The sequence below is a fragment of the Dromiciops gliroides genome, chromosome 5 (assembly GCF_019393635.1).
Source record: "Dromiciops gliroides isolate mDroGli1 chromosome 5, mDroGli1.pri, whole genome shotgun sequence".
Lineage (NCBI taxonomy): Eukaryota > Metazoa > Chordata > Mammalia > Microbiotheria > Microbiotheriidae > Dromiciops > Dromiciops gliroides.
In genome coordinates this window covers 81,619,825-81,645,744 of record NC_057865.1, presented here as the reverse complement: position 1 = coordinate 81,645,744, position 25,920 = coordinate 81,619,825, and the positions used below count along the sequence as shown (strand labels likewise).

Sequence of the window (25,920 nt, the reverse complement as noted above, 5' to 3'; positions counted from 1 at the left end):
AGATGATGTATTAGGATTATATTATAGAGAAAATTCCTGTTCAGATATAAATTTGACTGAATGATATCTGAGGTGTCTTTCAAACCTGAGATTTTTGTGAAGTTTCCATGTTATTTCTCTTCTACCATTTCTTCTCTTTTTACAGCCAAGAAATTTTTCAGTATCTTATAGACTGAAGTTTTGCAATTGGAAACAAAAACTTTGAGCTAAATATTTCTTTTGTAATTCACAGATTACATTTTTTGAGAGAGAAACATTTTTGGTAGAGAAGGGGGAATGGTGCCATATTGATATTACAAAATGGTAATCACAGAAATTTTTATTTTTCTATGAAGAATTATTTTATACATATATGTGTGCATGTGTATAAAATATTTAAACATTTTCTAGGATGAAGAATTTCATCTTAAAAATTAAGTATACAAACTTCAGAATTAAGCTTTTTAAAATATATATAATCTAATAATATACAATGACTTTAAAAATGGAGAACTATAGAAAAGACACTTGTTTGAGAACTGTGAAACCTATGAACTTGGTTCTTATACAGAATAGCTTTTTTCTATTGGACTGGTGAAGGAAATTCTTTCCTTTTTTTAAAAAAAAGTTTTTATTGATGTCTTCTGTTTTATATATTATCATAGTTAACCCTTGTATGTCTCCCTGTCCCCCTCCCTGTCTCAGAGAGCCAGCCTGTATAACAAATCATATTTTTTAAAGACCAAAGAAAGAAAAGAAAAAGAAGGGGAAAAATCAGTACAACTGATTAATACCCTGAAAAGCTCTGAAAATCTGTTCACTGTGTAACATCTATGGATCTTCCAGCTCTAGGAAGGGGTGGGTTGGGAGTGTCCTCTAATCTCTCTTCCTTTGGGTCCCACTTGATCTTTATAATTTTGTTTTGTTCACTTTTGATATTTTGGTATATGGTTCTGTCCATTTACACTATCATAATTCTGTATATATTTTTTCTTGGCTCTGCTTGCTTCACTCTGCATCAGTTCATAGAGATCTTTCTGTTCTTCTCTATATTCATCACACGCATCATCATTTCTTACAGCACAGTAATATTTCATTACATTCATGTACCTCAGTTTGTTAGCCATTCCCCATTCAATAAGCAACTTTGTTTCCAGTCCTTTGCTATCACAAACAAACAAACAAACAAAAAACCTGCTCTAGAATATTTTGGAGTATATTAGGACTTTCCTTATTGGTGGATTCCTTAGTATATAAGCACAGTAATGGACAAAGGGTATGGACATTTTAGTCACTGTAATTTTCATAATTCCAAATTACCTTCCAGAATGATTATGCAATTTCATGACTCCACCAGTGTACCAGCAATGTTTTAGTATGCCTATCTTTTCACAACCCTTACAATATTGATTTCTGCCATTTTTTGTCATCTCTGCCAATTTCCAGGGTGTGAAGTGAAACCCTGGAGTTCTTTCAATGAAGATAAATTAGCTTTTGTAGTGAGGACAAGAGAAGGTGCTGAATGTTTAATGCAAAAAGAAAAAAGCATTCTGCTTAAGGAAAATAATAATTAACACTGAAATGATTCTGAATAAGATGAAAGTGAATTATGCTTGATAAATATTTTGAAGAAATCATGTAATAGCAATTTATTTTGAGATCATGTGACAGTAGTTCATTTGCATATAAATATTGTCCTTATAATGTTGCTAAGATCACTCAGTCAATAAGCATTTATTAAATGCTTACTGGATGCTAAGCACTATATTAAGTGCTGGAAATACAAAGAAAGACAATAACCAGTCCTTGCTCTCAACAAATCCACAGTCTTATGGAGGAGACAGCATGCAGCAACTATAAACAAACAAGATAAATACAAGATAATTTGAAGATAATCACAGAGGAAAGGTACCAGCTCCCTTTTCCCTTCTAAAAGGGAAAGGACAAAGGCTTCTTTAAATCACCAAGGATTCTTGTAGAAGGTGAGATTTTAGGTGGGATTTGAAGCAAGCCAGGAAGCAGATATATGGGGTAATGGAATTACAAGCATGAGGGACAGCTTTAAAAGCCAAACAGGAGATTTTATATTTTCCCAGGAGATAATAAGAGAATGACTGTAATCTATTGTATGGGTTAGGGCAGGGCAGGAAAGATGGGTGATGACATGGTCAAAGATAAATTCATCAGCTGAGTGAAGGATGTATTGGAATGGAGAGAAATTTAAGGCAGGCAGAGCAACCAGAAGGTTATTGTAATTAATTAACCAATCAATCAATTGATTGATTGATCATGAGCACTTCTACCAGGTTGGTTGAATATCAGAAAAAGTAGCATATATAAGAGATGCTACAAAGTAGAAGGCAGCTGGGTGACACATTAGATAGAGTGCCAGGCCTGGAGTCAAGAAAATTTGTCTTCCTGGGTTTAAATCTGGCCTCAGACACTTACTGGCTTTGTGACCCTGAACAAATCATTTGACCTTGTTTATCTCACTTTCCTTAACTGTAAAATGAGCTAGAGAAGGAAATGACAAACTATTCCAATATCTCTGCCAAGAAAACCCCAAATGGGGTCACAAAGAGTTGGACATGACTAAATGACAACAACAAAAAAAGTAGAAAGTTCATCATTTAGCAAGTGATTAAGTAACAGGGGCGGACAACTTGGGAGAGTAAGGAGTCCATAACAACACCTAGGTTGTGAGCCTGAGTGACTGAAATTATGGTGGTGCCCTTCATAATAATTGGAAAAGTAAGAAGGGAAAGCTTGGGAAAAGATAAGTAGTTCAGTTTTAGATATGTTGACTATAGGACATTCTGTAGTTCATGATATATAAGAGATGGTAGGAGATGTGAAACTAGGTTAAGAGAGATTAAGGTTAGATAAATAAGTCTTAGAGTTATCTGCATAAAAATAATAGTTGAATCCATGGGAGCTGATGAGATTACCACATATTGTGAGATTAAAATTGGATATTAGATCATAAATCTCCCCTACTTAACCTTTCCCTTAATTTATCTCCCAGACTAGTAAATGGAAGAAGCTTCTGGTTTTCTAGATAGACCTTTATTATATGGTAGTCACAAGGTGATGTTGATTAGAAGGATAGGAAATTAGAAACACAATACAAATCGTCTTAAGTCTAGACTTAGTCTATATTCCGTATAAAACTCACCAAAAGCCGAAGGCCACCTTTGGGGAGAGAGAGACCGTCTATGCAGCGTAGTCAGGAGACCAGCAGAACAGGAAAAAGCTCAGCAGGCAGTCTGGCCTGCGTCGCAGGTGGACTGGTGTGCGTAGCTCATGCTGTTGGTCTCCTCCCCAAAAGGGTGGTCCTAAAAAAACTGGCATCTCTCCATTATCTAACCGACTGTTAAAACTTTTTACCACAATATAGAGGGAGAAGATAAGGAAGCCCAAGACAGGGGCAGGAGAGGGGGGTGGTTCGGTGCCCGTTGTTAATGAGAATGACCTGTATAAAGATCCAGCAAAGGACACTGAGAAGTGGTCAGACAAGTAGGAGAACACATAGTCACAATAAGAAAAATCAAGGAGAAGATGAACAGTAGTGTCAAAGGCTGGAGAGAGGCCTTGAAGAATAAGGATTGAGAAAAGACCATTAGATTTGGCAATTAAGAAATTATTGATGATTTTGGAGAGGGCAGTTAAATGATGAGAAAGCTAAACTCAAGAAAGTTAAGAAAGTGAGAGGGGGAAAATCAGAGGGTTATTACCAGTTTGTCAGTTGTGTGAATTAATTCAATTCAAGCAGCTTTATCTTGTACATCCAGCTCCCTCGAATGTTTTAAAATATGTCATATAATCTATATCAAATTGCTTGCCCTCTTAGGGAGGGGGGAGGGATAGAGAAAATTTGGAATTCAAGTTTTTGTAAAACATGAGTGTTAAAAAGTAGTGTATGAATATTTTAAATATACATTATAGGATGATCTTATATATGTATGCAGCGGGTGTATGTTTCTTATTTACTACCTTCATGAGGGAAAAGAAATTTCTTCAACCCTTCCCTCAAAAAAGAGCAGGTCAAAGTTTATGTGTGTGTGTGTGTGTGTGTGTGTGTGTGTGTGTGTGTGTGTGTGTGTGTGTGTGTGTGTGTAGAGAGAGAGAGAGATAGGGATATAGATATATAGATACCCAATAATTGTGGGAGGGGGTTGTGGGGTTTTTTTGGTTTGGGGTTTGTTTGTTTTGGTGAGGCAATTGGGGTTATGTGACTTGCCCAGGGTCACACAGCTAGTAAGTGTCATGTGTCTGAGGCCGGATTTGAACTCAGGTCCTTCTGAATCCAGGGCCGGTGCTCTATCCACCACGCCACCTAGCTGCCCCAACAATTGTTTTTTTAATAGCTTAAAATCAGTTTTTGCAATAATTCATTCTTTCACAGGAAATATCTCTCTTTTTGACATTCTACCTTGAAATTTCTACTTTTATGGATTTCTTTTTTGGCCTTCATTTTATAAACTCACTGGATTTTTATTGTAATGTAGCCTGTGAATGCTGAATTGGCTCTCCATCTTTTGGTGAGTTAGATTTCACAGAAATAAACCCAAACTACTGGGGTGGCCACTTCAAAAAAAGCTTCAATAGTTTTTTATGAGAGACTCTTTTTTTTTTTTTAAATGCAATGAGGGTTAAGTGACTTGCCCAGGGTCACACAGCTAGTAAGTGCCCCCATGAGAAACTCTTAAAGGAAGGTCTAGTTGCAGTTGGATCCCAGTAAAGATCCAGTAACCATATAATACACTAGGATAAATGTCAAAGAAATCAATATGCTATATGAAATTGTGATATTTGGATCAATATTTACACATAAATATTAAGAGGGTGGAAGGAAAAAAGGTAGCAAAAATCTTTTAAAAGTCTATGGAGGGGTTGGCTAGGTGGCGCAGTAGATAAAGCACCGGCCCTGGATTCAGGAGTATCTGAGTTCAAATCTGGCCTCAGACACTTGACACTTACTAGCTGTGTGACCCTGGGCAAGTCACTTAACCCCAATTGCCTCACCAAAAAAAAGTACACTGGAAATGGTGATACTTGAGTGTTCAGTTGCTTAAATAATTATTTATTGTAACTGAGTACCCCTTACATTTAAAAGATATTTTTCATTGGTCTAATATCTATAAGGTAATATTAGGTTTATATAGTAATCTGAGATTCTTAGATTACAGTGAAGCATAACGCATTAAAATTTTATAGTATTAATAAATGGTCATAAATCCAAGTTAGGATTACTTGCATGGATTTCACTTGGGCTGCATTCTACCTCAGAGGCCTAGTTTGGGAAGAAAAAAACTTACAAATCACTATGGGTCATCCAGTCCATACCCCCAGATTTTCTAAAATGATTTAGGTAAAGAAACTTATGATGATTTTTAAATGATTTAAAAGAAATAAAATGATTTTAAATTATTTAGAAGAAATTAAATGGTTTTAAAGAATCTTAAATCCTTAATTTTGAATCTGCATTTAAATGGGAAAACTGTTAAGAAATTAGTTGATGTGACCAAAGGGTTATAAAACTGTGCATACCCTTTGATCCAGCAATACCACCACTAGGTTTATATACCAAAGGCCTCCCCCAAAAGGGAAAAATACCTATTTGTACAAAAATATTTATAGCAGTTCTTTTTATGTTGGCTAAGAATTGGAAATCAAAGGAATGACAATCAGTTAGGGAATGGCTAAACAAATTATGGTATGTGATGATGATGACTATTATTGTGCTATAAAAAATGACAAGCAGGATGATTTCAGAAAGTCCTGGAAAGACTTGTATGAACTCATGTATAGTGAAATTAGCAGAACCAAGAGAATGTTGTGTACAAAGACAGCAATATTGTTTAATGAAGAATTATGAATGACATAACTATTCTCAGCAATACAATGATCTAAGACAATCTCAAAGGACTAATGATGAAATATACTATCCACCTCCAAACAAAGAACTGATAGTGATTGAACACAGACTAAAATATGATGTTTTTCACTTTCTTTCATTTTTTTCCTTTTATTCAAGTTTTCTTGTACAAAATGACTAATATGGTAATATTTTATATAATTGCACATGTATAGCTCATATCTGATTGCTTATTGCCTCAGGGGAGGAAGGGAAGGAGGGACAAAATTTGGAACTCAAAACTACATATAAAAATGTTTATTTTTTTTTTAAAAAGAAATTAGTTGGAATTTCCTTAAAGTTACAAAAACAAAATTTATCCACCTAAGACTACACATAAAATATTAAGAGGATGGAAGAAAAAAGGCCCCAAACTTGTTGCCTCAAAATGTTTAAACAAGTAGGTGTCAGCTAAAGAAGTTGGAATAGTATGCATTTTAAGAAACGTATTCTTTGTAAGACATATTTTAAACTGATTTCTATCTGTAAGAGTGCTAGCTATATATTTTACAAAAGAAGATAAGGTTTCATGTATCTCATTTCTTATAATTCTCTTTCTAGTCAGAAATATAGAGAGATAGAGAAGAATATGTTTAAAGGTACTTAAAGCCTGACTTTTTATAGAACAGAATACTATAGCATCAATTTCCTCTTTGGAGGCATTATCTACTGGAGCCAAAATAACTCACCAAAAGGATGGGGTGTTTACAAGAAACTTGATTCTTAGGAAAATAAGCAAACAAAAATAACAAGAATATGGATGGCATAGTTATGAAATTTTTTGTTAAGTTTTCATTGTTTTCTACCCATGAATTTGTTCCACACTGTGTCATTGTAATATTTTTTTTTAGATAAGTAACTGAAAATCCTAAGTGGTTTATAGGTTATATATACAGTACAGTGTTAACAACAGGCCCCAGACTAAGTTCTCAGTCCTCTGCCTAATGTCTAATGCAATGAGGCCATGATGTAAGGTTCTTGAGGAAAGTGTCTGTAGGATCAAACATCTAGAACTGGAATCCACATCAGAGGCCATTGAGTCCACCATTTGATTTTACAAATGAGAAAACATGCTTAAGGAAGTAACTGACTCATCCAAGGTTATACAGGTGATAGTAAATATCAGCATCAGGATTGCTTCTCTCACAACACAACCAATGCTCTTTTTACTCTACCATGCTATTCTCCACATTTCTACATCAGCAGAGTTCTACGTAAGCTTAAATGGATTATCTCCTTATTGTTTCCCAAACATCATTTTAATTATTCTTAAAATTCTTTTAATTTTCACACTTCTTTTATCTTGGAACTAGAGATGGAAAAGGTGATGACTGACATTTAAGTGTTCTCATCTTTTGGATCCTTTAATAAAAACCATTTTCTGTCTCTAAGTTCTTTCAGTTAAAAAGGGTGCTATCCAAGATTACAAGAATGGAACTAGATACTAGATTTTAAAATAAAATGGAGAAATCTTGATTAAGAACAGAAATCACATAATCTTAGTAATAAACTTTGCTGATGTAGGAATGAAGGAAAAAAACTGCATTTTGTAGTCTTCATTGTCCAATGTACACCATTGGATTTTCATAGTAATTAAAATAGCCATTTATCATAATAGCATTACTTGGAGCCAACGATATGGAAAATACTACTAATACCAGTCTTATTTTTTTAATTAATTTTGAGATATAATGGTGAAAGCCACATTTTTTTGTCTTCCTGAAACTGTCCAATCACCAACATGAAGGGAGAAGAAATAGTTATTTTCATCAGATAATGTTGAGGAAGAAAATAATCTAATGTAAAAGTTATTTTAGTTTGTAATAATGTATTTTTTACTGTAACCATATCATAGACCTATTTTTCTATCTTTGTTATAATTTAATTTACATTTTTATTTTTAAGTAGGGAAAATTAAGAGGAAAATAATTATAAATAGGTTCATACATCAGGATGGTTGACATTAAACCTAGAAAATAAAAGTTTACTCATGTTCAACAAAATAAATTGCGAAATATAAGTGTAATACACATTTGTTATTCAGTTGTTTCAATTCTATATCTCCCTCTTTGTGACCCTGTTTGGGATTTTCTTTTCAAAGATAAAGGAGTCATTTGCCATTTCCTTCTCATTTTGTGAGGAAGAAATTGAGGCAAACAGGGTTAAGTGACTTTCCCAGGTTCACACAGCTAATAAGTATCTGAGGCCAGATTTGAACTCAGGAAGCTGAATCTGCGCCACCTAGCTGTCCATAAAATGCACATACATTTAACCTTAGTTGTCTGCACAGTACAAATTATGTAAATGTATCAAGTAATAGCAAGACTATAACTCCAAAGTACAGCTATGGTTTTTCCTCACTTAAGTACTGGAAAATGTCATCTACTAAGACCTGAAAAGAAAGACTATTAATATCATTTCAGACAAGAAACTTTATCTCTGCAATTTGCTTTTGTAAATTTTTGTCTATTAAAATGAATTCTTTTTAAAAAATAAAAATTAATTATTTGTTGTGGGAAGATAGAGTCTTAAGACCACTTAACCACCTAAACTAACTTAAGGAATGATTTTTAGGAGAGTTACAGAAAGGAATTGACTTTTTCCATAACCTTCCACTACAGTGTAGGCTCTATATTTAGTTTTCCTGGCAAGAAATTTAAGTTAGACTTTGTAGAATAAGTTATAAAATTCTTCTTAAAGTGTTACATGAGAATGATGTTCTAATAGATTGGGGATAGGAGAAAGGAAGGTAGCAGTTAAAGCATTCTATTCAGAAACTAAAACCAGTTTAATTCCACTGGAGACTATTTCCTTTTCTCATTCCTGAGGCCACATATTCTCTCTTACTCAGATCTTCTTACTTCCATCTTCCATAGTTTCCAAATCTAAGTCATCCTTTTGAATTGTACTTAGATAAAAATAGCCTTGTCTAGCATCCTTTCTATAAACAAAACAAAATTGCAAACTCATTCAAAATCAAGTTTTCACGGATATTATTTAGTTTTTTTGAAAGTCATGTCCATAGCTTACATGATATAAATTTGACTTTTTTATGAGTTTTCTAAGGAGGTAAATCTCAAAATTGTCAAATTAAAAATGTCTTTCTGTAATGCTTTAGCCTTACATTTTACAGTCATTTGAGGTATTTTAAAGGAGTGTTAAAATTAGAATTAAAACATTGTAATGATATAGCACAGGGCTTTGTTACTTCTGGATTTTGGTTTTCTATCGTAAATGAAAGTAGAAATTGAAAAGACCTTTATTTAAGCTACATCATGACACAAAGGAATTTTTACATGGCACCCAATCTTAAAGTTTAAAATAGTAGTTTTCTATAAGGTTTCAAAAGTGTTTTAATATGGTTTCTTTAGTTTCAAACAAAATACAGTTTAAATATACTTAAGCAATTTATTCTATTATATGTATTACATATTGTATATGTTCTTCTGTGATTTTTGACCTTAGGCAAATGTCAGGTTTAACTATTTTCTAAGTCTCTGACTTTGAAACAAAATAAAAGGAGATTTACTATAGTCTCACAGAGAAGAACACTCCATGTGTTTATGTTTGGGGGTTGGAAGAGAAAAAAATGTCCCTATCTTCACCTGAATTCATGTTTGGGAGATGGTATATGTATAGCAACATAATGGCCTAGCCAATACTGAAAGTATAGTCACAGTGGCCTCATTCTCACAAAACTCCATAGAGTTCCCTGTAGTTTGAATTGTTTAAATTGGTACAAGTTAAGATCAAGCAAAGAATCCAGAAGGTAGAGCTTTATTTCCACTAGTTCAGAAGGGGAAATAATTTTTCACTCCATTTGAAGGAAATGGTTGAATAGAATATATGGCCAGAATCCTTGAGTAAGTTCCTTTGTATTATTTTATTCTCAGAACCTTAAAGAACAGAGTGTGTTTTTACCTTGATTGATATGTAACTTTCTAAGAAGGATCATAATCTCAAGGCTGGAGGTCACACAGATTGTTATGTTATATGTGTTTTGCTTTAAATTTGTCTTGTATGAGATTGCCATAAGTAAGTGCCAGCATATATTTACATATAGATTTATGATATAATCATATTTAGATCATTGTAGTAAATTAAAGTGATGGATTCAAAATTTTCAGGAATTGAAATAATAGTGAGTTCATGCTCCTAAGAATATTCAGGAAGGGGCAGCTAGGTGGTGCAGTGGATAGAGCACCGGCCCTGGAGTCAGGAGTACCTGAGTTCAAATCCAGCCTCAGACACTTAATGCTTACTAGCTGTGTGACCCTCAGCAAGTCACTTAACCCCAATTGCCTCACTAAAAAAAAAAAAAAAAGAATATTCAGGAAGACCTGAATTCAAATCTGGCTTCAAACACTTCCTAGCTGTGTGACTCTGAACAAGTCACTTCACTTCTGTTTGCCTCAGTTTCCTTATCTATAAAGTGGGGGTAATAATAATAGCACCTACTTCCCAAGGTTATAGTGAAGATTCTATGAGATAATAATGCTGAGAACACTAGAAAGCTTGGGGGAGGAGGAACATCTTTGAACACCAAACAAAGAGATTCTATTGAATGCTAGAGGTTAAGGGGAGGCACTGAAGTTTGTTGGGTAGAGCACTTAAATAGATGCTCTGACTTGTGCTTGAGGCAAATCACTCTGACAGTTGAGTGGAAGTTAAATTGAAATAGGGAGAGACATGTGGCAGGGAGACCAACCAGCAGGTTGTTCTAATAGTCCCAGAAATCAGGTGATAAGAGCTTTCATCAAGATGGTGGCAGTGTGGGAGGAAAGAATGGGGGCAAGGTGGAATCCACAGGATTTGTCAGCAGATTATAGGGTATGGGGAGGAGATGAGAGAATGAGGAGTTGAGGGTATAACTAGGTAGTGAGCCTAGAAAGATGGCTAGGTGGATGGTACTTCCTTCAATTAAAAATAGGGAAATTAGAAAGAGGGGAGAGTTTGTGAAGGAAGATAATTATTACAGTTTGGGGCATATTTGAGTATACCGTATCTATGTAACATCCACTTACAGTGTCCACTAGGCAGGTGTAGGTGCAAGACTGGGAATCTTCAGAGAAATTAGGGCTGGATAAATAGATTGTAGAATCGTCAGCTTAAAGATGTTAATTGAATTCATGGGAACTGATGAGATGATCAGGTATATAGGGAGAATAAAACAGGGTCCCAGACAGTGCCCTATGGGACACCCACAATTAACAGACCTGAATGAAGACCCAGTAAAGGAGACAGAAGAAGCAATCAAGCAGGAGGAGAACCTGGAGAGATTAGCATCACCAAAACCACAAGAGTATCGAGGAGAAGAGGGCTTCAGAGAAGTCAAGGATGAAAGCTGGAAAAAGATCATTAGATTTGGCAATTAAGAGATCATTAAAAACTTTGGAGAAAATTTTGGCTGAATGATGAATGAGATCAGAAATCACACAGGGGATGGCCTTCTCCAAGGGTTCAGCCACAAAAGGGAGGACAGATATGGGACCCAAGTGAGGATCTTTTTGATAAGGTAATTCTGTGCATGTTTGTGGGCTGTAGGGAAACAACCAAAAGGTAAGAGAGGCTGGGGTAAACAGGGTATTACAGAATTCCATGTGTATGTGGAGGGACTTGCTTTGGCAAGGAGAAGGGTCACCTCACTATGTGAGGTGGGTGAATGAGGAGATGAAGACAAGGGGAGAAGAGGGAGCTCTTGGCAAAGGGCCTCAGTTTTTTCAGAGAAATATGAAGTAAGTTTCTCAGCTGAGAAGGTGCGGGGAAGAAGAGCCTTGCATGGGAAGGTTGGGGAAGGAAAAAAGGTTTGAAAGAGCCACTGTATTGAGTGAGATAGTAAGTTAATTAGGAAAGTATATAAGGATTCCTTTGCCATAGTAATGACCCTGTATTTGTACTAGAATTAGTCAGCCCAGTTTCATGATTTGTTCAGCTTCATTCAGCAACTTGTAACTATAAGCAAAAGCAGTAGATGGTAGTAGTGATCCAGAGCTGAAGCTTGGCAGAGAAATGGGTGGTACAGTTAAGTGACAAGGGACTCAAGAAACCGACAATGTAGATTTAAGGTGGAAAGAGAGAAGTGTGTAGTTAGTACAGGGGTGATGGCCTGGAAAGAAGATGGGGATTGAGAGATTTGAGGTGATCATGTGGACAAAGAACAGAGTTACTGTGATCAACCAGACATGCGCTTATTGAGTGCCTACCATGTGCCAGACAATGTGCTAGGCACTGAAACAGTGATGTCACTGAAGTAAGGATGGTAATTTGTGCATTTTTTTTAAAAAGTAGAAGTATGTTGAGAATTTAAGAATCGTATTCTGAATTCTCCAATAGAAGACATTTATCCTTTTTTTCCCTGTTAGTAAAAGTGACTTCTGTAAATAAATAAAATAAAAACAAATGGTATTTAAGGCCACAATAATAAAAATTGAAATTTGTAATGATTAAAGCAAATAATGTTTAGTGAATTAGTGTACAGAATCTTGCTTTTTTCTTAATTTGCATATATAGAAGTCAAAGATTTGTGTTTTAATGGTAAAGATAAAGGGTATTAATAGATAATACCAACTAAACTAATTTACAGATTTAGGGTTATTCCAAACAGATTAATATGAAATCATATAAAATTAGACAAAATATTGACAAGATTCACTTTGAAGCAATGTCTATAATCTCTAGGGAAATTATGAAAAAATAGAAATGAGCTGGGCTTATCATTACTATTTTTCAAACTGTATTACAAATCAAATCATTAAAACTATTTGGTGCTGGTTTTAAAACAGAAAAGGAGGTCGATGAGACAACTAGATCAAGAAGGCCCAGAGTCAGATGAACATTATAACCTAATATTTAATTTTTTAAAACAACCAAAAAAAAAAAACAAGAATGCAAACACTGAGAGAAAGATTCTCCCTATTCAACCAACAATAAATTCCGGGAAAACTAGGAGAATGTTTGGCAGAAAATAAGATTGAAAAGCATACATGGAACAATAAACTCCCAAGAGGATAATAAGCAATCCCACCTTAAAGAATACATAATTTTAAAAAATAAGGATAAAGAAGTAGGTACCTTTCAGGACTGTGACAGGAAGGACAGTGGATGGGGGTAGCTAGAGGGATGTAGACACTATAGACAATATAAATGTCTTTATTTCTATTCTACTAAAAAGCTTGGGTCATAAAATGCAGTCAGAATAAGAAGAGAAACAAATTAATGTGGAAAAATATGCATCGTGTGTCTGGTAAAACTCTGCTATCCAAAATAAATAGGAAATTGACATATAAGACTGAGCCATTCCCTAATAGATAAGTATTCAAAGGATGCAAACCGTTTTCGGGGGGGGGGGGAAGAGTTATTTCAAACTATAAGCATGTGAAGAAAAGAAGAAAATGCACAAAGCCACTAATAAGAGAAATACAAATTAAAATAACATGGTATTGAGCAGCTAGGTGGCGCAGTGGATAAAGCACTGGCCCTGGATTCAGGAGTACCTGAGTTCAAATGCAGCCTCAGACACTTTGACACTTGCTAGCCGTGTGACCCTGGGCAAGTCACTTAACCCTCCCATTGCCCCGCAAAAACAAAAAAATAACATGGTATTGTTTCATACTCATAAAACTGCCAAACGTGATAAAAGAACTACACCATGTTGAATTGGTAATGGGAAAATAGGAAGGATCTTCCACTATTACTGGAACTGTAAAATGGTCCAATTGTTGCAGATAATAATTTGAAATTATGGAAGGAAAGTCACTAAACTGGCCTTTTTGGTTTTTCATTGCTATCATTTATTTTTTTACAGCAGTCATTCCTCTGTTACTCCCCTCCATCCCCGTTAAATCCTCTTTAAAAAAACCTCAGTGACCACATCAAACAGCATATGTAAGATCCAGCAATCCCCCAGGAAGTCAAAATCAGAAAAGTCCATATATGCTATAATATTCAAAATAACATAAAGCTATTATAACAAAAAGCTGAAAACAGTGCTCATTAATTAGGGAATAACCAAACAAATTGTATATGAATGTAATTAGAGTTACCACAATAGTATATGCTATACTATAAGAAATGACAGAAATAAGGAATTCAGAGAAATATATAAAGACTTGTATGAGCTAATAAAGAATAACAAAAAAAGCAGAGCTTGGAAAACAATCTGCAGTTTACTGCAGTAATATAAACTGAAAAAACCCTAAAAAGTATTTCTTTGTCAAATAGGTTTTTTCCTTCTAGAGCCATCTGACTTTATGCACATACTCTGTTATGAATAAAATATAAATTTATTTAAAATCCTTAGTAAAATGCAGCCTACATTTTACTTTTAGCCTAATTATTGGTTTTTAGTTAGATTTTTTAATTATACAAGAATATTATTGCATTTTAAAATGAGTATTGCAAACAGTTTTATATATGTAAACATATATATGTATGTAAAAGAGCAGATTTGTAATTAAATACCTTTGGTTGTTGTTAAACAGAGTATTAAGAAAAAAAATACAAGCAAGCAGGAGATGAGCACATACCTGAGATTCATTGTCTCCCGTATGAAGGAGCGGGTGAGTCCTGGGGAATCTCTCATTCCTCCCTTCTCCTCCTTCCCTTCCATCCCCCAGTTTTGTTTTCTTAAGTTCACTTTGAGGAAATTTATGAATAGAGTGGCAACTAGTTCTATATAAAGCAGTATAAAGTGTGAAAATGAATGCTTTATTACATTGCTTCTTTCACTAAATAGTTGTTCTCAGGCTTTTTAGCTGTCTCTTTAGTTGTCATTTTTAAGTCTATCATCTTTTGTCATGTGCTTTAAAAGATTTGAAACATGACTTGCTTTAAGTTCTACTAATTGGTATTAGTGGTTTTTAAATCAGTAATTAATATTTAAAACTGTGAGATTATCTAGGATCATTAAAACTGCTATTACAATTAAAATCATCAATTCCACTTATAAAGTACTCAGTGCAGTATGTATACATTCTTCAGTTACATTTTAGAGATTTTTGATAAAATTTCTTTATAGATCTAAAATTTTTTGAGTTATACATATTGATGATTTTCATGTTTTACATTAGCTCCCATTTTGAAGTTTCTCTAATAATTCTTATAGGCTATAGATCTAAACAAAAAGGGAAAGGACAATAAGCACCCAATGTACAGAAGATTGGTACATTCAGCTGTTGATGTTCCTACAATACAAGAGGTAAGGTCACATTCCAACCCCGACCCTGCCCAATACATCTGCTCATAATTCTTGTGAAATTGAAGTTACCCAGTCAGTAAGGGCTGTGGTTTTGGTATTCTTTTTAGTTTTAATTGCATGCTTATCAAACACAAAACCATAAGGAGCAATTATCACAGTCTTATGACAGAATCAGGATCTTAAAAAAAGATCTTGATGAACTCAAACATTGGCCAAAATTTAATAGGGACATAGTATTATATATTTAGTTGGGTTCATATTAAAAAAAAAAAACTCTTCGGGGGCAGCTAGGTGGCGCAGTGGATAAAGCACCGGCCCTGGATTCAGGAGTACCTGAGTTCAAATCCGGCCTCAGACACTTACTAGCTGTGTGACCCTGGGCAAGCCACTTAACCCCCATTGCCCTGCAAAAATTAAAAAAAAAAAACACTTCACAAGAATAAGATGGGGGAATTGTGTAAAATAGCAAGAAAGCTAACGCACTCTTAAGTTGCATCAAGAGAGATATAGTGTCCAGGAGGAAGGAGGCAATATCCTATTATACTTTGCCCTTATTAGACCATATCTGTTATACTGTTTTCAGCTATGGGTAGTGTCATGGGGGAAATAGGTGGTGGGGGTCCTTAGGTAAAGAATTACACTCTTGGGGGCAGCTAGGTGGTGCAGTGGATAGAGCACCAGCCCTGGAGTCAGGAGGACCTGAGTTCAAATCCAGATTCAGACACTTGACACTTACTAACTGTGTGACCCTGGGCAAGTCATTTAACTCCAATTGCCTCATCCCCCCCAAAAAAATAAATAAAAATTACACTCTTACACTTAGTCCAATTAGAATTAAAATGGTCCTTTATTGGGCACTGGAGAAAGTGACCAAGAGGGAAGTTGAAGACTTAGCTTCAAGGGGAAGAGATGACTTAGAAACCTCTTCCTCCCAGAACAGATGAAAGGCAAAAGCTTTTATAGAGGACAGATGGGGGTGGGGGAGGGGGGGTAGTTTGGATGCTTGTCATTCCTGAGAATGGAGGGGGATTATTTATTAGGATTGAAGGTCTTGTGTTATCTCTGTCTCCTAGCTCAGGTAGTAGCTATGCCTAACTTTTCTGCTTTAGAATTTTAACTCCCCTTACTTCTTAGGTGTGTACATCTTGATATCTAGTTGGCCAATTTAAATGTTAATAATCCCTTAATTCCTTGATATACATAGCCCCATGTCAGGTAGCATATTTTAGGGAAAATATTAATAGGAGAGTATCTAGGAAAAGGCAACAAAGATGAGTAAGGACCTTGTAAGCGCACCATCTAAGAATGAGTTTAAGGCCTGAGAAAGAGGACTTGATAACTGCACTTAAGTACTTTAAGGAATCGTCATAAGAGGATTTTATTTGTTCTGCCTAGCCCCAGAGAGCAAAACTAGGAGTAGTGTGTACTGTAGAAGTTAGAGAGAAATTTAGAAGTAGAGGTAGATTTAGAAATTTTCTAACATTTAGATCTACTCAGTTGTGAAAAAAGGCTATCTCAAGGAGGAATTGGTTTCCCCTTCACTGGAGGTGTTCAAGCACAGGCTGGATAACTACTTGTTGGGGGTGTTGTCAAAGGTATTCCTGTTTGTATACTGGAAAGACTAGAGTAGTCTCCAGAGTCCCGTTCTACCCTGAGACTCTTGGATTAAAGAACCACTCAGTGCTTATTGTCCTCTTAACACCAGATTGTGACATGAGTTCTGAAATGTTAGGCCAGCAAAGTGCTAGATAGGGAAGCTCCTACCTCTTTACAAAGTCTTCAGCTTATGTCTTTAAGTCACCAAGAAACTACTTAGAGAAGTTTGAAGAGGATCATCATCACAGGGTTATGCACCAAGGGATGCATTTGCTGTTCACAGTCAGTTCATGAAGTTGGAAAGTGGATAGAAAAGAGAAAAAGAAAAAAATTTTTAAGGTAGAAAGCAGTTGTAATCTGATTCGTTAGAGGTTGAAAAAACTCAAAAGTCTATCTTTTGAAGTATTAAAGACAATTTAAAAATAATCAAAAGTTACTCATTTTCACAAATCATCACATATATTAGGTGTGAAGGCACATTTCATAATTTGTTCCATTAAGGTTTTATGGCTTTAGATCTTTGTATAGAACTGCCGGCCTCTTCCTGTTCCCTCCTTGGGAAGTTAAGAAATGACAGTAGATGAAATGAAACATAGAAGATACAGACTCCCTTGTACTTGGCACATAATTGGCACCTAATTGATATGTGTTGAATCAAATGTTTTTAGTCTGAGATATAACCCACTGTTGTGGCCCCAGAATGTTAATGATAAATTATGAAATTTTACAACATGACAACCCAAAGAAAATTAACCATATGTTTCCAGTTGAGATCAGTGTGATTGCAAAAATTGTTCTCCATCTGTCACTTTGAAACTTTGAGATATAGCTGTTAGCCATGAAAACTTGTAGATACCTTAAGAAGCAGTGCTAAACTCCTTAGACTCATTTGAATCCTTGTAACAGCTAAAAGAGATTAGTAATTTACAATTCAAAGAGATTTACTTCAGAAAAAGAGAGTAAAGTGAATAATGAATTCTCTTGACTTGATTTCCCCAGCCTGGGACATATCCGGGAACTTCTGCCTCCACACTAAATAACCTGCTTGTAGCCTCAACCCCCAAGAAGCAGATGTGATAGAAAAATCACCATACTGTCAGTCAGAACATTCTTGTTCCCATATACCATTAACAATCTATGTGACCTTGAACAATTCATCTCACTTTTTTAGGCCTCAGTTTCAACATCTATAAGAGTTTTATAGTAGAAAGTCCCAAACTTTCTATAATTTGTAGATTAAGACCCTTCTGAACTATAAGATCAGTCCAGCCAGGCAGGCATAAAGTGACTTGGTAGGATGTATCATTAATGCCTATAAAATACAATTTTGTTTTCTTACATGTCTTATACAGACAACTTTCAGATTCTAGTTGGGAAATTAAGTGGTCTATCACCTTGTACTTTGTGAACTTGTTAAAAAAAGACAGTTCCCTCTACCATCCTGTATTGTCAACTGTCCTGTCCTCTTCCCAACTGAGGTTCCCATAATGTAAACTCCTAATACAGGATGGGCCAAAAGTCACAATATTTTAATAACTTTTTGAAAATTATTTTTTCTTTATTTTTTGCCATTTACTAGATTTGCATTTTCACAAATAATGTAAATTCATTTCCTACATATACTGTATATGATGCTATGGTATTGTAAATTAAAAAATAAAAAATAGGGGTGAAGTGGATAAACCACTGGCCCTGGATTCAATAGAGCCTGAGTTCAAATCCGGCTTCAGACACTTGACACTTACTAGCTGTGTGACCCTGGGCAAGTCACTTAACCCACATTTCCCCCCCCCCCCCCCCCGAGATAAATATTGAAGCCCCTTCATGAATTTTGGCCCACCCTGTACTTTCTAATAATTTTTTGGTGTTTTGTTTTTGTATTCTGCAGAAAGTGAATGAAGGGAAGTACAGAAGTTATGAAGAATTTAAAGCTGATGCTCAACTTCTTCTCCACAACACAGTGATTTTCTATGGAGGTTGAGTCGTTTTGTTTTTTTCTTTTAAATCATTTTACTTCCAATAGGGGGAAGTATTTAACTTTAAAACTACTATAGAAATAAGCATTAATTGTTTAGTTACAACTTTAACTATGCAACCTTAAGTAGGTGTATAAAAGTGCCAAAGGTAGGGTATGTATTGGTGGACTACAATGGTAATAAAAGTAAAGGCAGAAGAAATAACTCATTAATTGGCTATAGTTACATAATGCCAAAAAACTCAAATTTAAATATCTTCTCTGCTATATCTACCAGTATATAACCTTCAGCATCTCTGAACTTGAGTTTCTGCATCTCTAAAATGAGGGAAAAAATACTTTCATTTTCTACCTACTAGGGTGGTTGTAAAGATCAATTGAGATAAAGTAAATGAAGGGGGAGGCTGTTGGTATATGAACTTTATAGTTATAAAATGCTATTTACACATATGTATATGTATATTTCAATTCTTCCTATCCCAAAGGCATACTATATAATACTATAGATAATAAACAGATTTTTATTATTTCTATAGTTGATTTGTTCATATTTTTTTAAATACATATCTCTTAGTCAATCAAGAGCTTGAAAAAAATTCCTAAACTACATATGAATAGGCAGGAAGGCACTCTATATCTAGACAGTTGACAAATCTTGCTATGTAAAATGCATTTTTTGTTCATTTTGATCTTTTAGTAGAATTTGGCTTAAAAGAAAACATTCAGTTTAAATAGCACAATTGCATATGTTTAAGTTTTGAAAATCATAGTGTGAATACCCTAAGTCAAATATTTTAATTTGGCTTAGCTTATGTTGTTAAATTGTTGGTAATGGGTAATGTCTGTCTTTAATTACAGCGGACAGTGAACAAGCTGACATAGCCAGAATGCTCTATAAGGATACATGTCATGAGGTAATGTTAAAGCCCAATAACTAGACATTTAAGGATTATATCATACTAGTTGATGAGAACACTGGGTTTTTTCTCTTATAAGTTACAAATAATATAAGATAATTATTATGACATTTCTGTATTAAACTTTACCAGAATAGTATTTCTACTGATGTTTTTGCTACACAGGATTATCTTTAGAAAAGTGATTTTAAGTATTTTATTCTTTTTACTTATGTTATTTGGGTTGTTGGTTTTTATAGAAAACACCACGAATTAGCTCTAGGAAATGAAAAATCTGAAGTAGAGTTTTTCATTTCCATATCTTTATAGAAATACAACAGAAGTTGTCATAATTTATTCAATCTTGAACCTCATTTCTATCTTTGTGAAAATAAAAAATTATAATCATAAATTTGGCATCATTTTGTCATTCTCAAATACTTTTTAATTATATATATCATTTCCTTTTCCTATGTCAGATCATGAGAATATCTGCAAAAAGCACGTGTTTTTAACTCTTATGTTATTTTGCCACACGTAGTTTCATTTCCATGCCCAACCAACACATTTTTATTCATAAATATACTAAGAAAAATTAAGAGTTGGAAGCAGTTCATATTATGTCTAAAGATCAACCATGAACTAAAGGGAACTCTTACAGATTCCAACCCCGAGTTAGGACCAAGCTCCTCTGGATGCCTTTATGTCTTGTGGCAGTCCTCTGGCATAAGGGAGTCCCTCCTGGGAAGACAGATTCCCTTTTTGACCCTTGCTTTTGTAGACTGGGATAAAGTGCTCCAGCCTTCATCAGAGGTGTGACTGTCAAAAGGGAAAGTCCCTGTCCCACAACCAGGTTTATATCTAAGAAAACACCTATGAGACAGCCAGAGCCTTCAGGGAAAACAGACCCCTTAATTAGTTCAGTGCTATGAATGAGATGTCATAACAATAGGAGCCAATTCTGTGCTGTGGTTTTATTGGTAATTAATAGGGAAGTGTAAGAGAGAGGGGGAAAGGGAACCCCAATATACAAGTCAGACATTTACCTGTTAACCAAGATTAAAACTCATGTAAAGATGGTACTGCATTGGGGAGCATAAAGGCACAGCCACTCAGGTGTGCTCCAAAATACTCTGCTCAGAGTGGGATACTGGCCCCTGTGGCTATGACTGCTTATTCGTGGAATCTGAACTCATTAAGGGGTTTATTTTCCCTTAACTTCTCTGACTGGCTCTGAGGCCTTTCCTTAGATAGGACACCTGTCCCAGGACAGGGATTTTCCCTTTTGACAGTCATAGCTCTAATGGGAACTTGGGCACTGTGAGCCTAATCCTCAAAAGCAAAGGACAAAAGTAGAACCTCTGTCCTTCCAGGAGGAACTAACTCCCTTTTGCCAGAGGACTGTCACAAGATGCTTTATTAATGTTGTGACCCTTTAACCTGCTTTCTACCTAAGAAAGGAAGTTACCCAAAAATCTCTGTGAAGATTGTTTGGGTCAGCTACATAAAGGCAAAAAAATAAAGCCAAGAAAAACCACACATTTTAACTGGGAGCAACTGTCAAAAACAATTATTAATAATAAATCAAATATTTAAATGACATTCTTTGTGGCCCATATTGGTATTTTGATATTAAGATTTTATCACTCACAACTATATACTTTTACCTTGGCAAATGGTATTTTTTGTGATGCTTTTTTGTCATTTCATAGATGTGGCCTAAAGGCAGAATTTTCTTTTTATATAAAAGAGTGGGGAATTTTTAAGTTTTCACTCAAAAATTTAACTTTGCAATTTCTGGTATTATAATTATTTCTTTTTCCAGTAATGAACTTCAACAACTTTGTAGATGGCTAAATCTTGTAAACATTAAACTATTTATAGCAATCTTAATTCTCTTTGAGTCTTTAATAATGTGCATGCATGGTTTTACACAAGACAACTGTATATTCTTTAGTTGAATTTTTTGTTTGTTTTTATTTTTCAGCTGGATGAACTGCAGCTTTGCAAGAATTGCTTCTATTTGTCAAATGCACGTCCTGACAACTGGTTCTGCTATCCTTGTGTATGTTTGTGAAATTTTGAAATTTGCTTATTTTCCCTTTTTGGGGGGGGGGACTGCCAAAGTTTTGCCTCTTAAATGTAAAATAGATTGTTTTAAATACATTTCCAATATATCCAATTTTTGCTATTGCAAAAAATACATTTGTAATAAACCTATATGTACATGTATTTTACAATGGATACTAAATTTTCCTGGTGTTGATTCTCTTTAATTTTTTCATAAATGCATAATGTCAAAGCTATGGTTTCATGCATTAAAGGCCTTCAAGTAGGCACCCATCAGCAATATAATTTTAATCATAATCACTTGAATCAAAATGAAAGTTAAGGTATCATTTAGTGTTGGAAACTCAGAGGCCTGTTTATCTCTGTATCTGCTTATTTCAAGCTTAAATTTTTTTAAGTCCCCTCTTTAATTACTTTTGTTTTTTAAGAGTTTTACAGCTTTTCATTTGTTCACAGAATTTTGAGGCCTCTTGGCGGGTAATTACTCCACTGAATTTAGGGAGGAATGAGAAAAAGAAATTTAAGCTTGCCTGTCTAATCCCAGGCATGCCACCCCAAAAGTTTCTGGACCAACAAGGTCATGAAAAGAATCCATGATTATGCCTGTCTGACTGTCCCCTGCAGGCATATTACCCAGCTTCCTTGAAGAGATAGAAGGTTTTTGAGAGTAATAGCACCTACCTCACAGAGCTGTTGAGATGAAATGAGATTATCTATGTATGGTTCTTTGCAAACCTTCAAACACTATATAAACACCAGCCACAATTAAAGTGATTAAAATAACCAAATGCTCCAAAAGTCATAACTTAAACAATTTCTTAAATCTCTGAAAATCAGTTCTGGAGCCCTTAAGATGGAAGATCTTAAGACTTGGACATTCTTTTCTTTTCTTTTTTTTTTTCTTTTTTTTTTTTTTTTTAGTGAGGCAATTGGGGTCAAGTGACTTGCCCAGGGTCACACAGCCAGTAAGTGTTAAGTGTCTGAGGCCGGATCCGAACCCAGGTACTCCTGACTCCAGGGCCGGTGCTTTATCCACTGCGCCACCTAGCTGCCCCTATTCTTTTCTTTTCAATGCACAGTAGCATTCATGGCTTTTAATGGTACTGACTGATTTGTTCCTTAATATAGCTAGTAATTCTGAGAGGACTGTCTTCAAGCATATAGGAAATGGAGGAAAAAGCTATCTTACTACTTTTTTCCTCAGCAATGATTGCATATATTTGTTTTTCTTGAAAAATTATCACATTTTCTTAGAGAAAGGAATATTATCTACTGTGTAAAAAACATTCCATATTACCATATAAACATAAAAAATTTGTTAAAAAGGAGCAAATAACAACTTTGATTTTAAGTGATTATATAATATTTTACCTTATAGTTTAAATACTAGTAGTATATTTACTGTAACATTTTTAAAATTATAAAAGGGAATGTGTTTTATTTTTAGATACCTAATCATGAGCTGGTTTGGGCCAAAATGAAAGGTTTTGGGTTTTGGCCAGCCAAAGTTATGCAGAAAGAGGACAATCAAGTTGATGTTCGTTTCTTTGGTCACCATCACCAAAGGTAATTTATGCATCTCTTATGCAAATTATCATAACCTTCCTTGCTTTTAAAGTTGTCTTTTAAGAAGCTTTTTTTTGTTTGTTTGTTTTTTTTTGGGGGGGGGTTGTGGGTTTTTTTGTGGGTTGTTTTTTTTTTTTTTGCAGGGCAATGAGGGTTAAGTGACTTGCCCAGGGTCACACAGCTAGTAAGCATTGTGTCTGAGGCTGGATTTGAACTCAGGTCCTCCTGAATCCAGGGCCAGTGCTCTATCCACTGCACTACCTAGCTGCCCCCCTTTTAAGAAGCTTTTAAAGATATTACCTTTTGTTAGTCTCAAATCTCCTAATGCATGTGTGTTTTCAAGACTGTTTCAAAACATGGCAAAATGTTATTCAGTCATAAAAGACTTGTGGCAAGGGTTTCATTATCTCTCTATAATAGTTATGAAGTTTGATTTATATTGAATAAAAAGAAATGAAGAGGGGGCAGCTAGGTGGCACAGTGGATAAAGCACCGGCCCTGGATTCAGGAGTACCTGAGTTCAAATCCGGCCTCAGACACTTAACACTTACTAACTGTGTGACCCTGGGCAAGTCAACCCCCATAGCCCCGCAAAACAAACAAAACAAAACAAAAGAAATGAAGCACGTGGCCAATCCTTAACTTAACCTTTAATGATTACCAACAGGTTTTAGAAAAAATAATCATCTGATAAATATATTTAATATGTCTGAATCAGTCATAAGGCCTGAACCAAATATTTACTGAGCAGATAGAATAATGTATCATTTCCTTGTGTATTAAATTCAGGACATTTTTGGTAACCGATACTGTTTTATAATATAACAGTGGTGTATTAGCCTTGAATATTGGTTCAACCCAGACAGTAGGATAGAAAGGTTCAGAATACATGGGGATTTAGTAGTATTGTAACATGATTACAGTAGTTTCAATCTTTCTAACAAAGCCTTACTAAAATGGAGGGATTTTAACATAAGGCAAATTATCACCTTTTAGGTAGAAGGTACAGACTAACAGAGTAGGTATGTAAAAATATGTGTACCTCTTTTTTAATGTTCATGAGAATTGTATGCCAATAACAGTAATAAGACATAGTTTCTAGCTTAGAAAACTTGGCTTTTTCTTTGTTGTTTACAAGAGGGGCTCATCTTCCAAATTATATTTTTCAGAATAAGGATTTAGATATTTATCAATGGCAGAAATAATTTTTGGTTTTTATTTCCATAAGACTATTTTGGATAATTTTACTTCCACAAGATGGATAGAATAAATTATGACACATACAGCTATAGCACATCTGCCAACCACACTGACATTACTAAAATTTTAGTTAACACTTAAATTTTTAAGTTTCTTAATAATAATGCCATTAATAAATTATCTAGAAAATGAGAATTCATTCATATAACAAACATTTATTATGTACTTTCTGTATACAAGGCTCTTTGGGAAATATATAAGCATTTATTAAGTGCCTACTATGTGTTAATCACTGTATTAGGTGCTAGGAATATAAATGCAAAAATGAAATAGTCCCTGACCTCAAGGAGAAGCTTATATTCTATCAAGTAACACAAGTATCAGTCCCTTGGATTTAACTATTATCTCCATGCAGATGACTTGGAAATATATATATATCTTGCCCTGGCTTCTCCCTCGAGCTTCAGTCTAGTATCACCAATTGACTATTGGTATTTCAAACTGGATGTCTCAAAAACATTTTAAACTCAACAAGTCTAAAACTGAATTTATCATATTTGGAGGCATCTACGTGGCACAGACAATAAAGCTCTGAACCTGCAATTAGGAAAACCTGAGTTCAAATCTAGCTTCAGACATTTATTGGCTATGTAACTCTAGGCAAGTCACCTAATCTCTGTCTGCCTCAGTTTCCTCATCTGTCAAATGGGGAAAATAATATCTAATTTACAGGGTTGTTGTGAGCATCAAATTAGACAATATCCATAAAGTGGCTGGCACTGTGCTTTATTATAAGTGTTTTATAAGTGTAGCTGGGTGTCTTAGTAGGATTCAGTAAGACTCCTCTTCCTGAGTTCAAATCCAGCTTCAGACACTTACTAGCTTGTGACCCTGGAAAAGTCACTTGACCTTATTTGCCTCAGTTTCCTCATCTGAAAGATGACCTGGAGAAGTAAATGGCAAACCACTCCAGAATCTTTGCCAGGAAAACCCTAAATAGGGTCACAAAGAGTTAGACACAACTGAAATGACTGAACAGCAACAATATTCCCTTGCTTTCCCTTCCCCTTTCCTTTTCACAAAAACCCTTTCTTCTCTGAAACTTCCCTATTTCTGTTGAATGAACTACCATCCTTCCAGTCTCTTATGTTTGCAACTCCAAAATTATCTCAGATTCCTCAGTCTCCTTTTATCCAGTCAGTTGGTAAATCTTGCCATTTCTACTTTTACAACTTATTTTGCATCTGATCCCTTCTCTCCACTCATAAGTCACTCTATAGTTCAAACCCTTATTACCTCTCACCTATATTATTGCCACAGGCTCTTAATTGATCTCCTTGCCTCGAGTGTCTCGGCACTCCAGTTGATTCTGTACTCCTGGACCACTTGGACAGATATGTTTAATAAAATTATTTGAAAGAATGAATAAAAAATATTTTAAATTTTAAAATCTCTCAGAATCAACTTTTCATTTTCATTCCATCTAAGGTTGTAGACACAACATCTGTCCAGTATCTTCCACATA

At 34.9% G+C, this 25,920-nt stretch overlaps 1 protein-coding gene across 7 annotated transcripts in view; it reads left to right on the top strand.

The window, feature by feature from the left end:
* ZMYND11 (zinc finger MYND-type containing 11) overlaps positions 1-25,920 on the top strand; it is a 142,991-nt gene that overhangs the window by 103,892 nt on the left and 13,179 nt on the right. For all 7 annotated transcript variants that reach the window (XR_006353213.1, XR_006353214.1, XM_043965825.1 and 4 more), the window contains 6 exons: positions 14,377-14,454; positions 15,000-15,092; positions 18,577-18,664; positions 19,522-19,577; positions 21,547-21,624; positions 23,077-23,195. Coding sequence is in view for 5 of the 7 variants with exons in the window: in XM_043965825.1 (XP_043821760.1) it covers positions 14,377-14,454; positions 15,000-15,092; positions 18,577-18,664; positions 19,522-19,577; positions 21,547-21,624; positions 23,077-23,195 (512 nt within the window). In the remaining 2 variants the exon portion in view is untranslated. The remainder of the gene's footprint in view (positions 1-14,376; positions 14,455-14,999; positions 15,093-18,576; positions 18,665-19,521; positions 19,578-21,546; positions 21,625-23,076; positions 23,196-25,920) is intronic.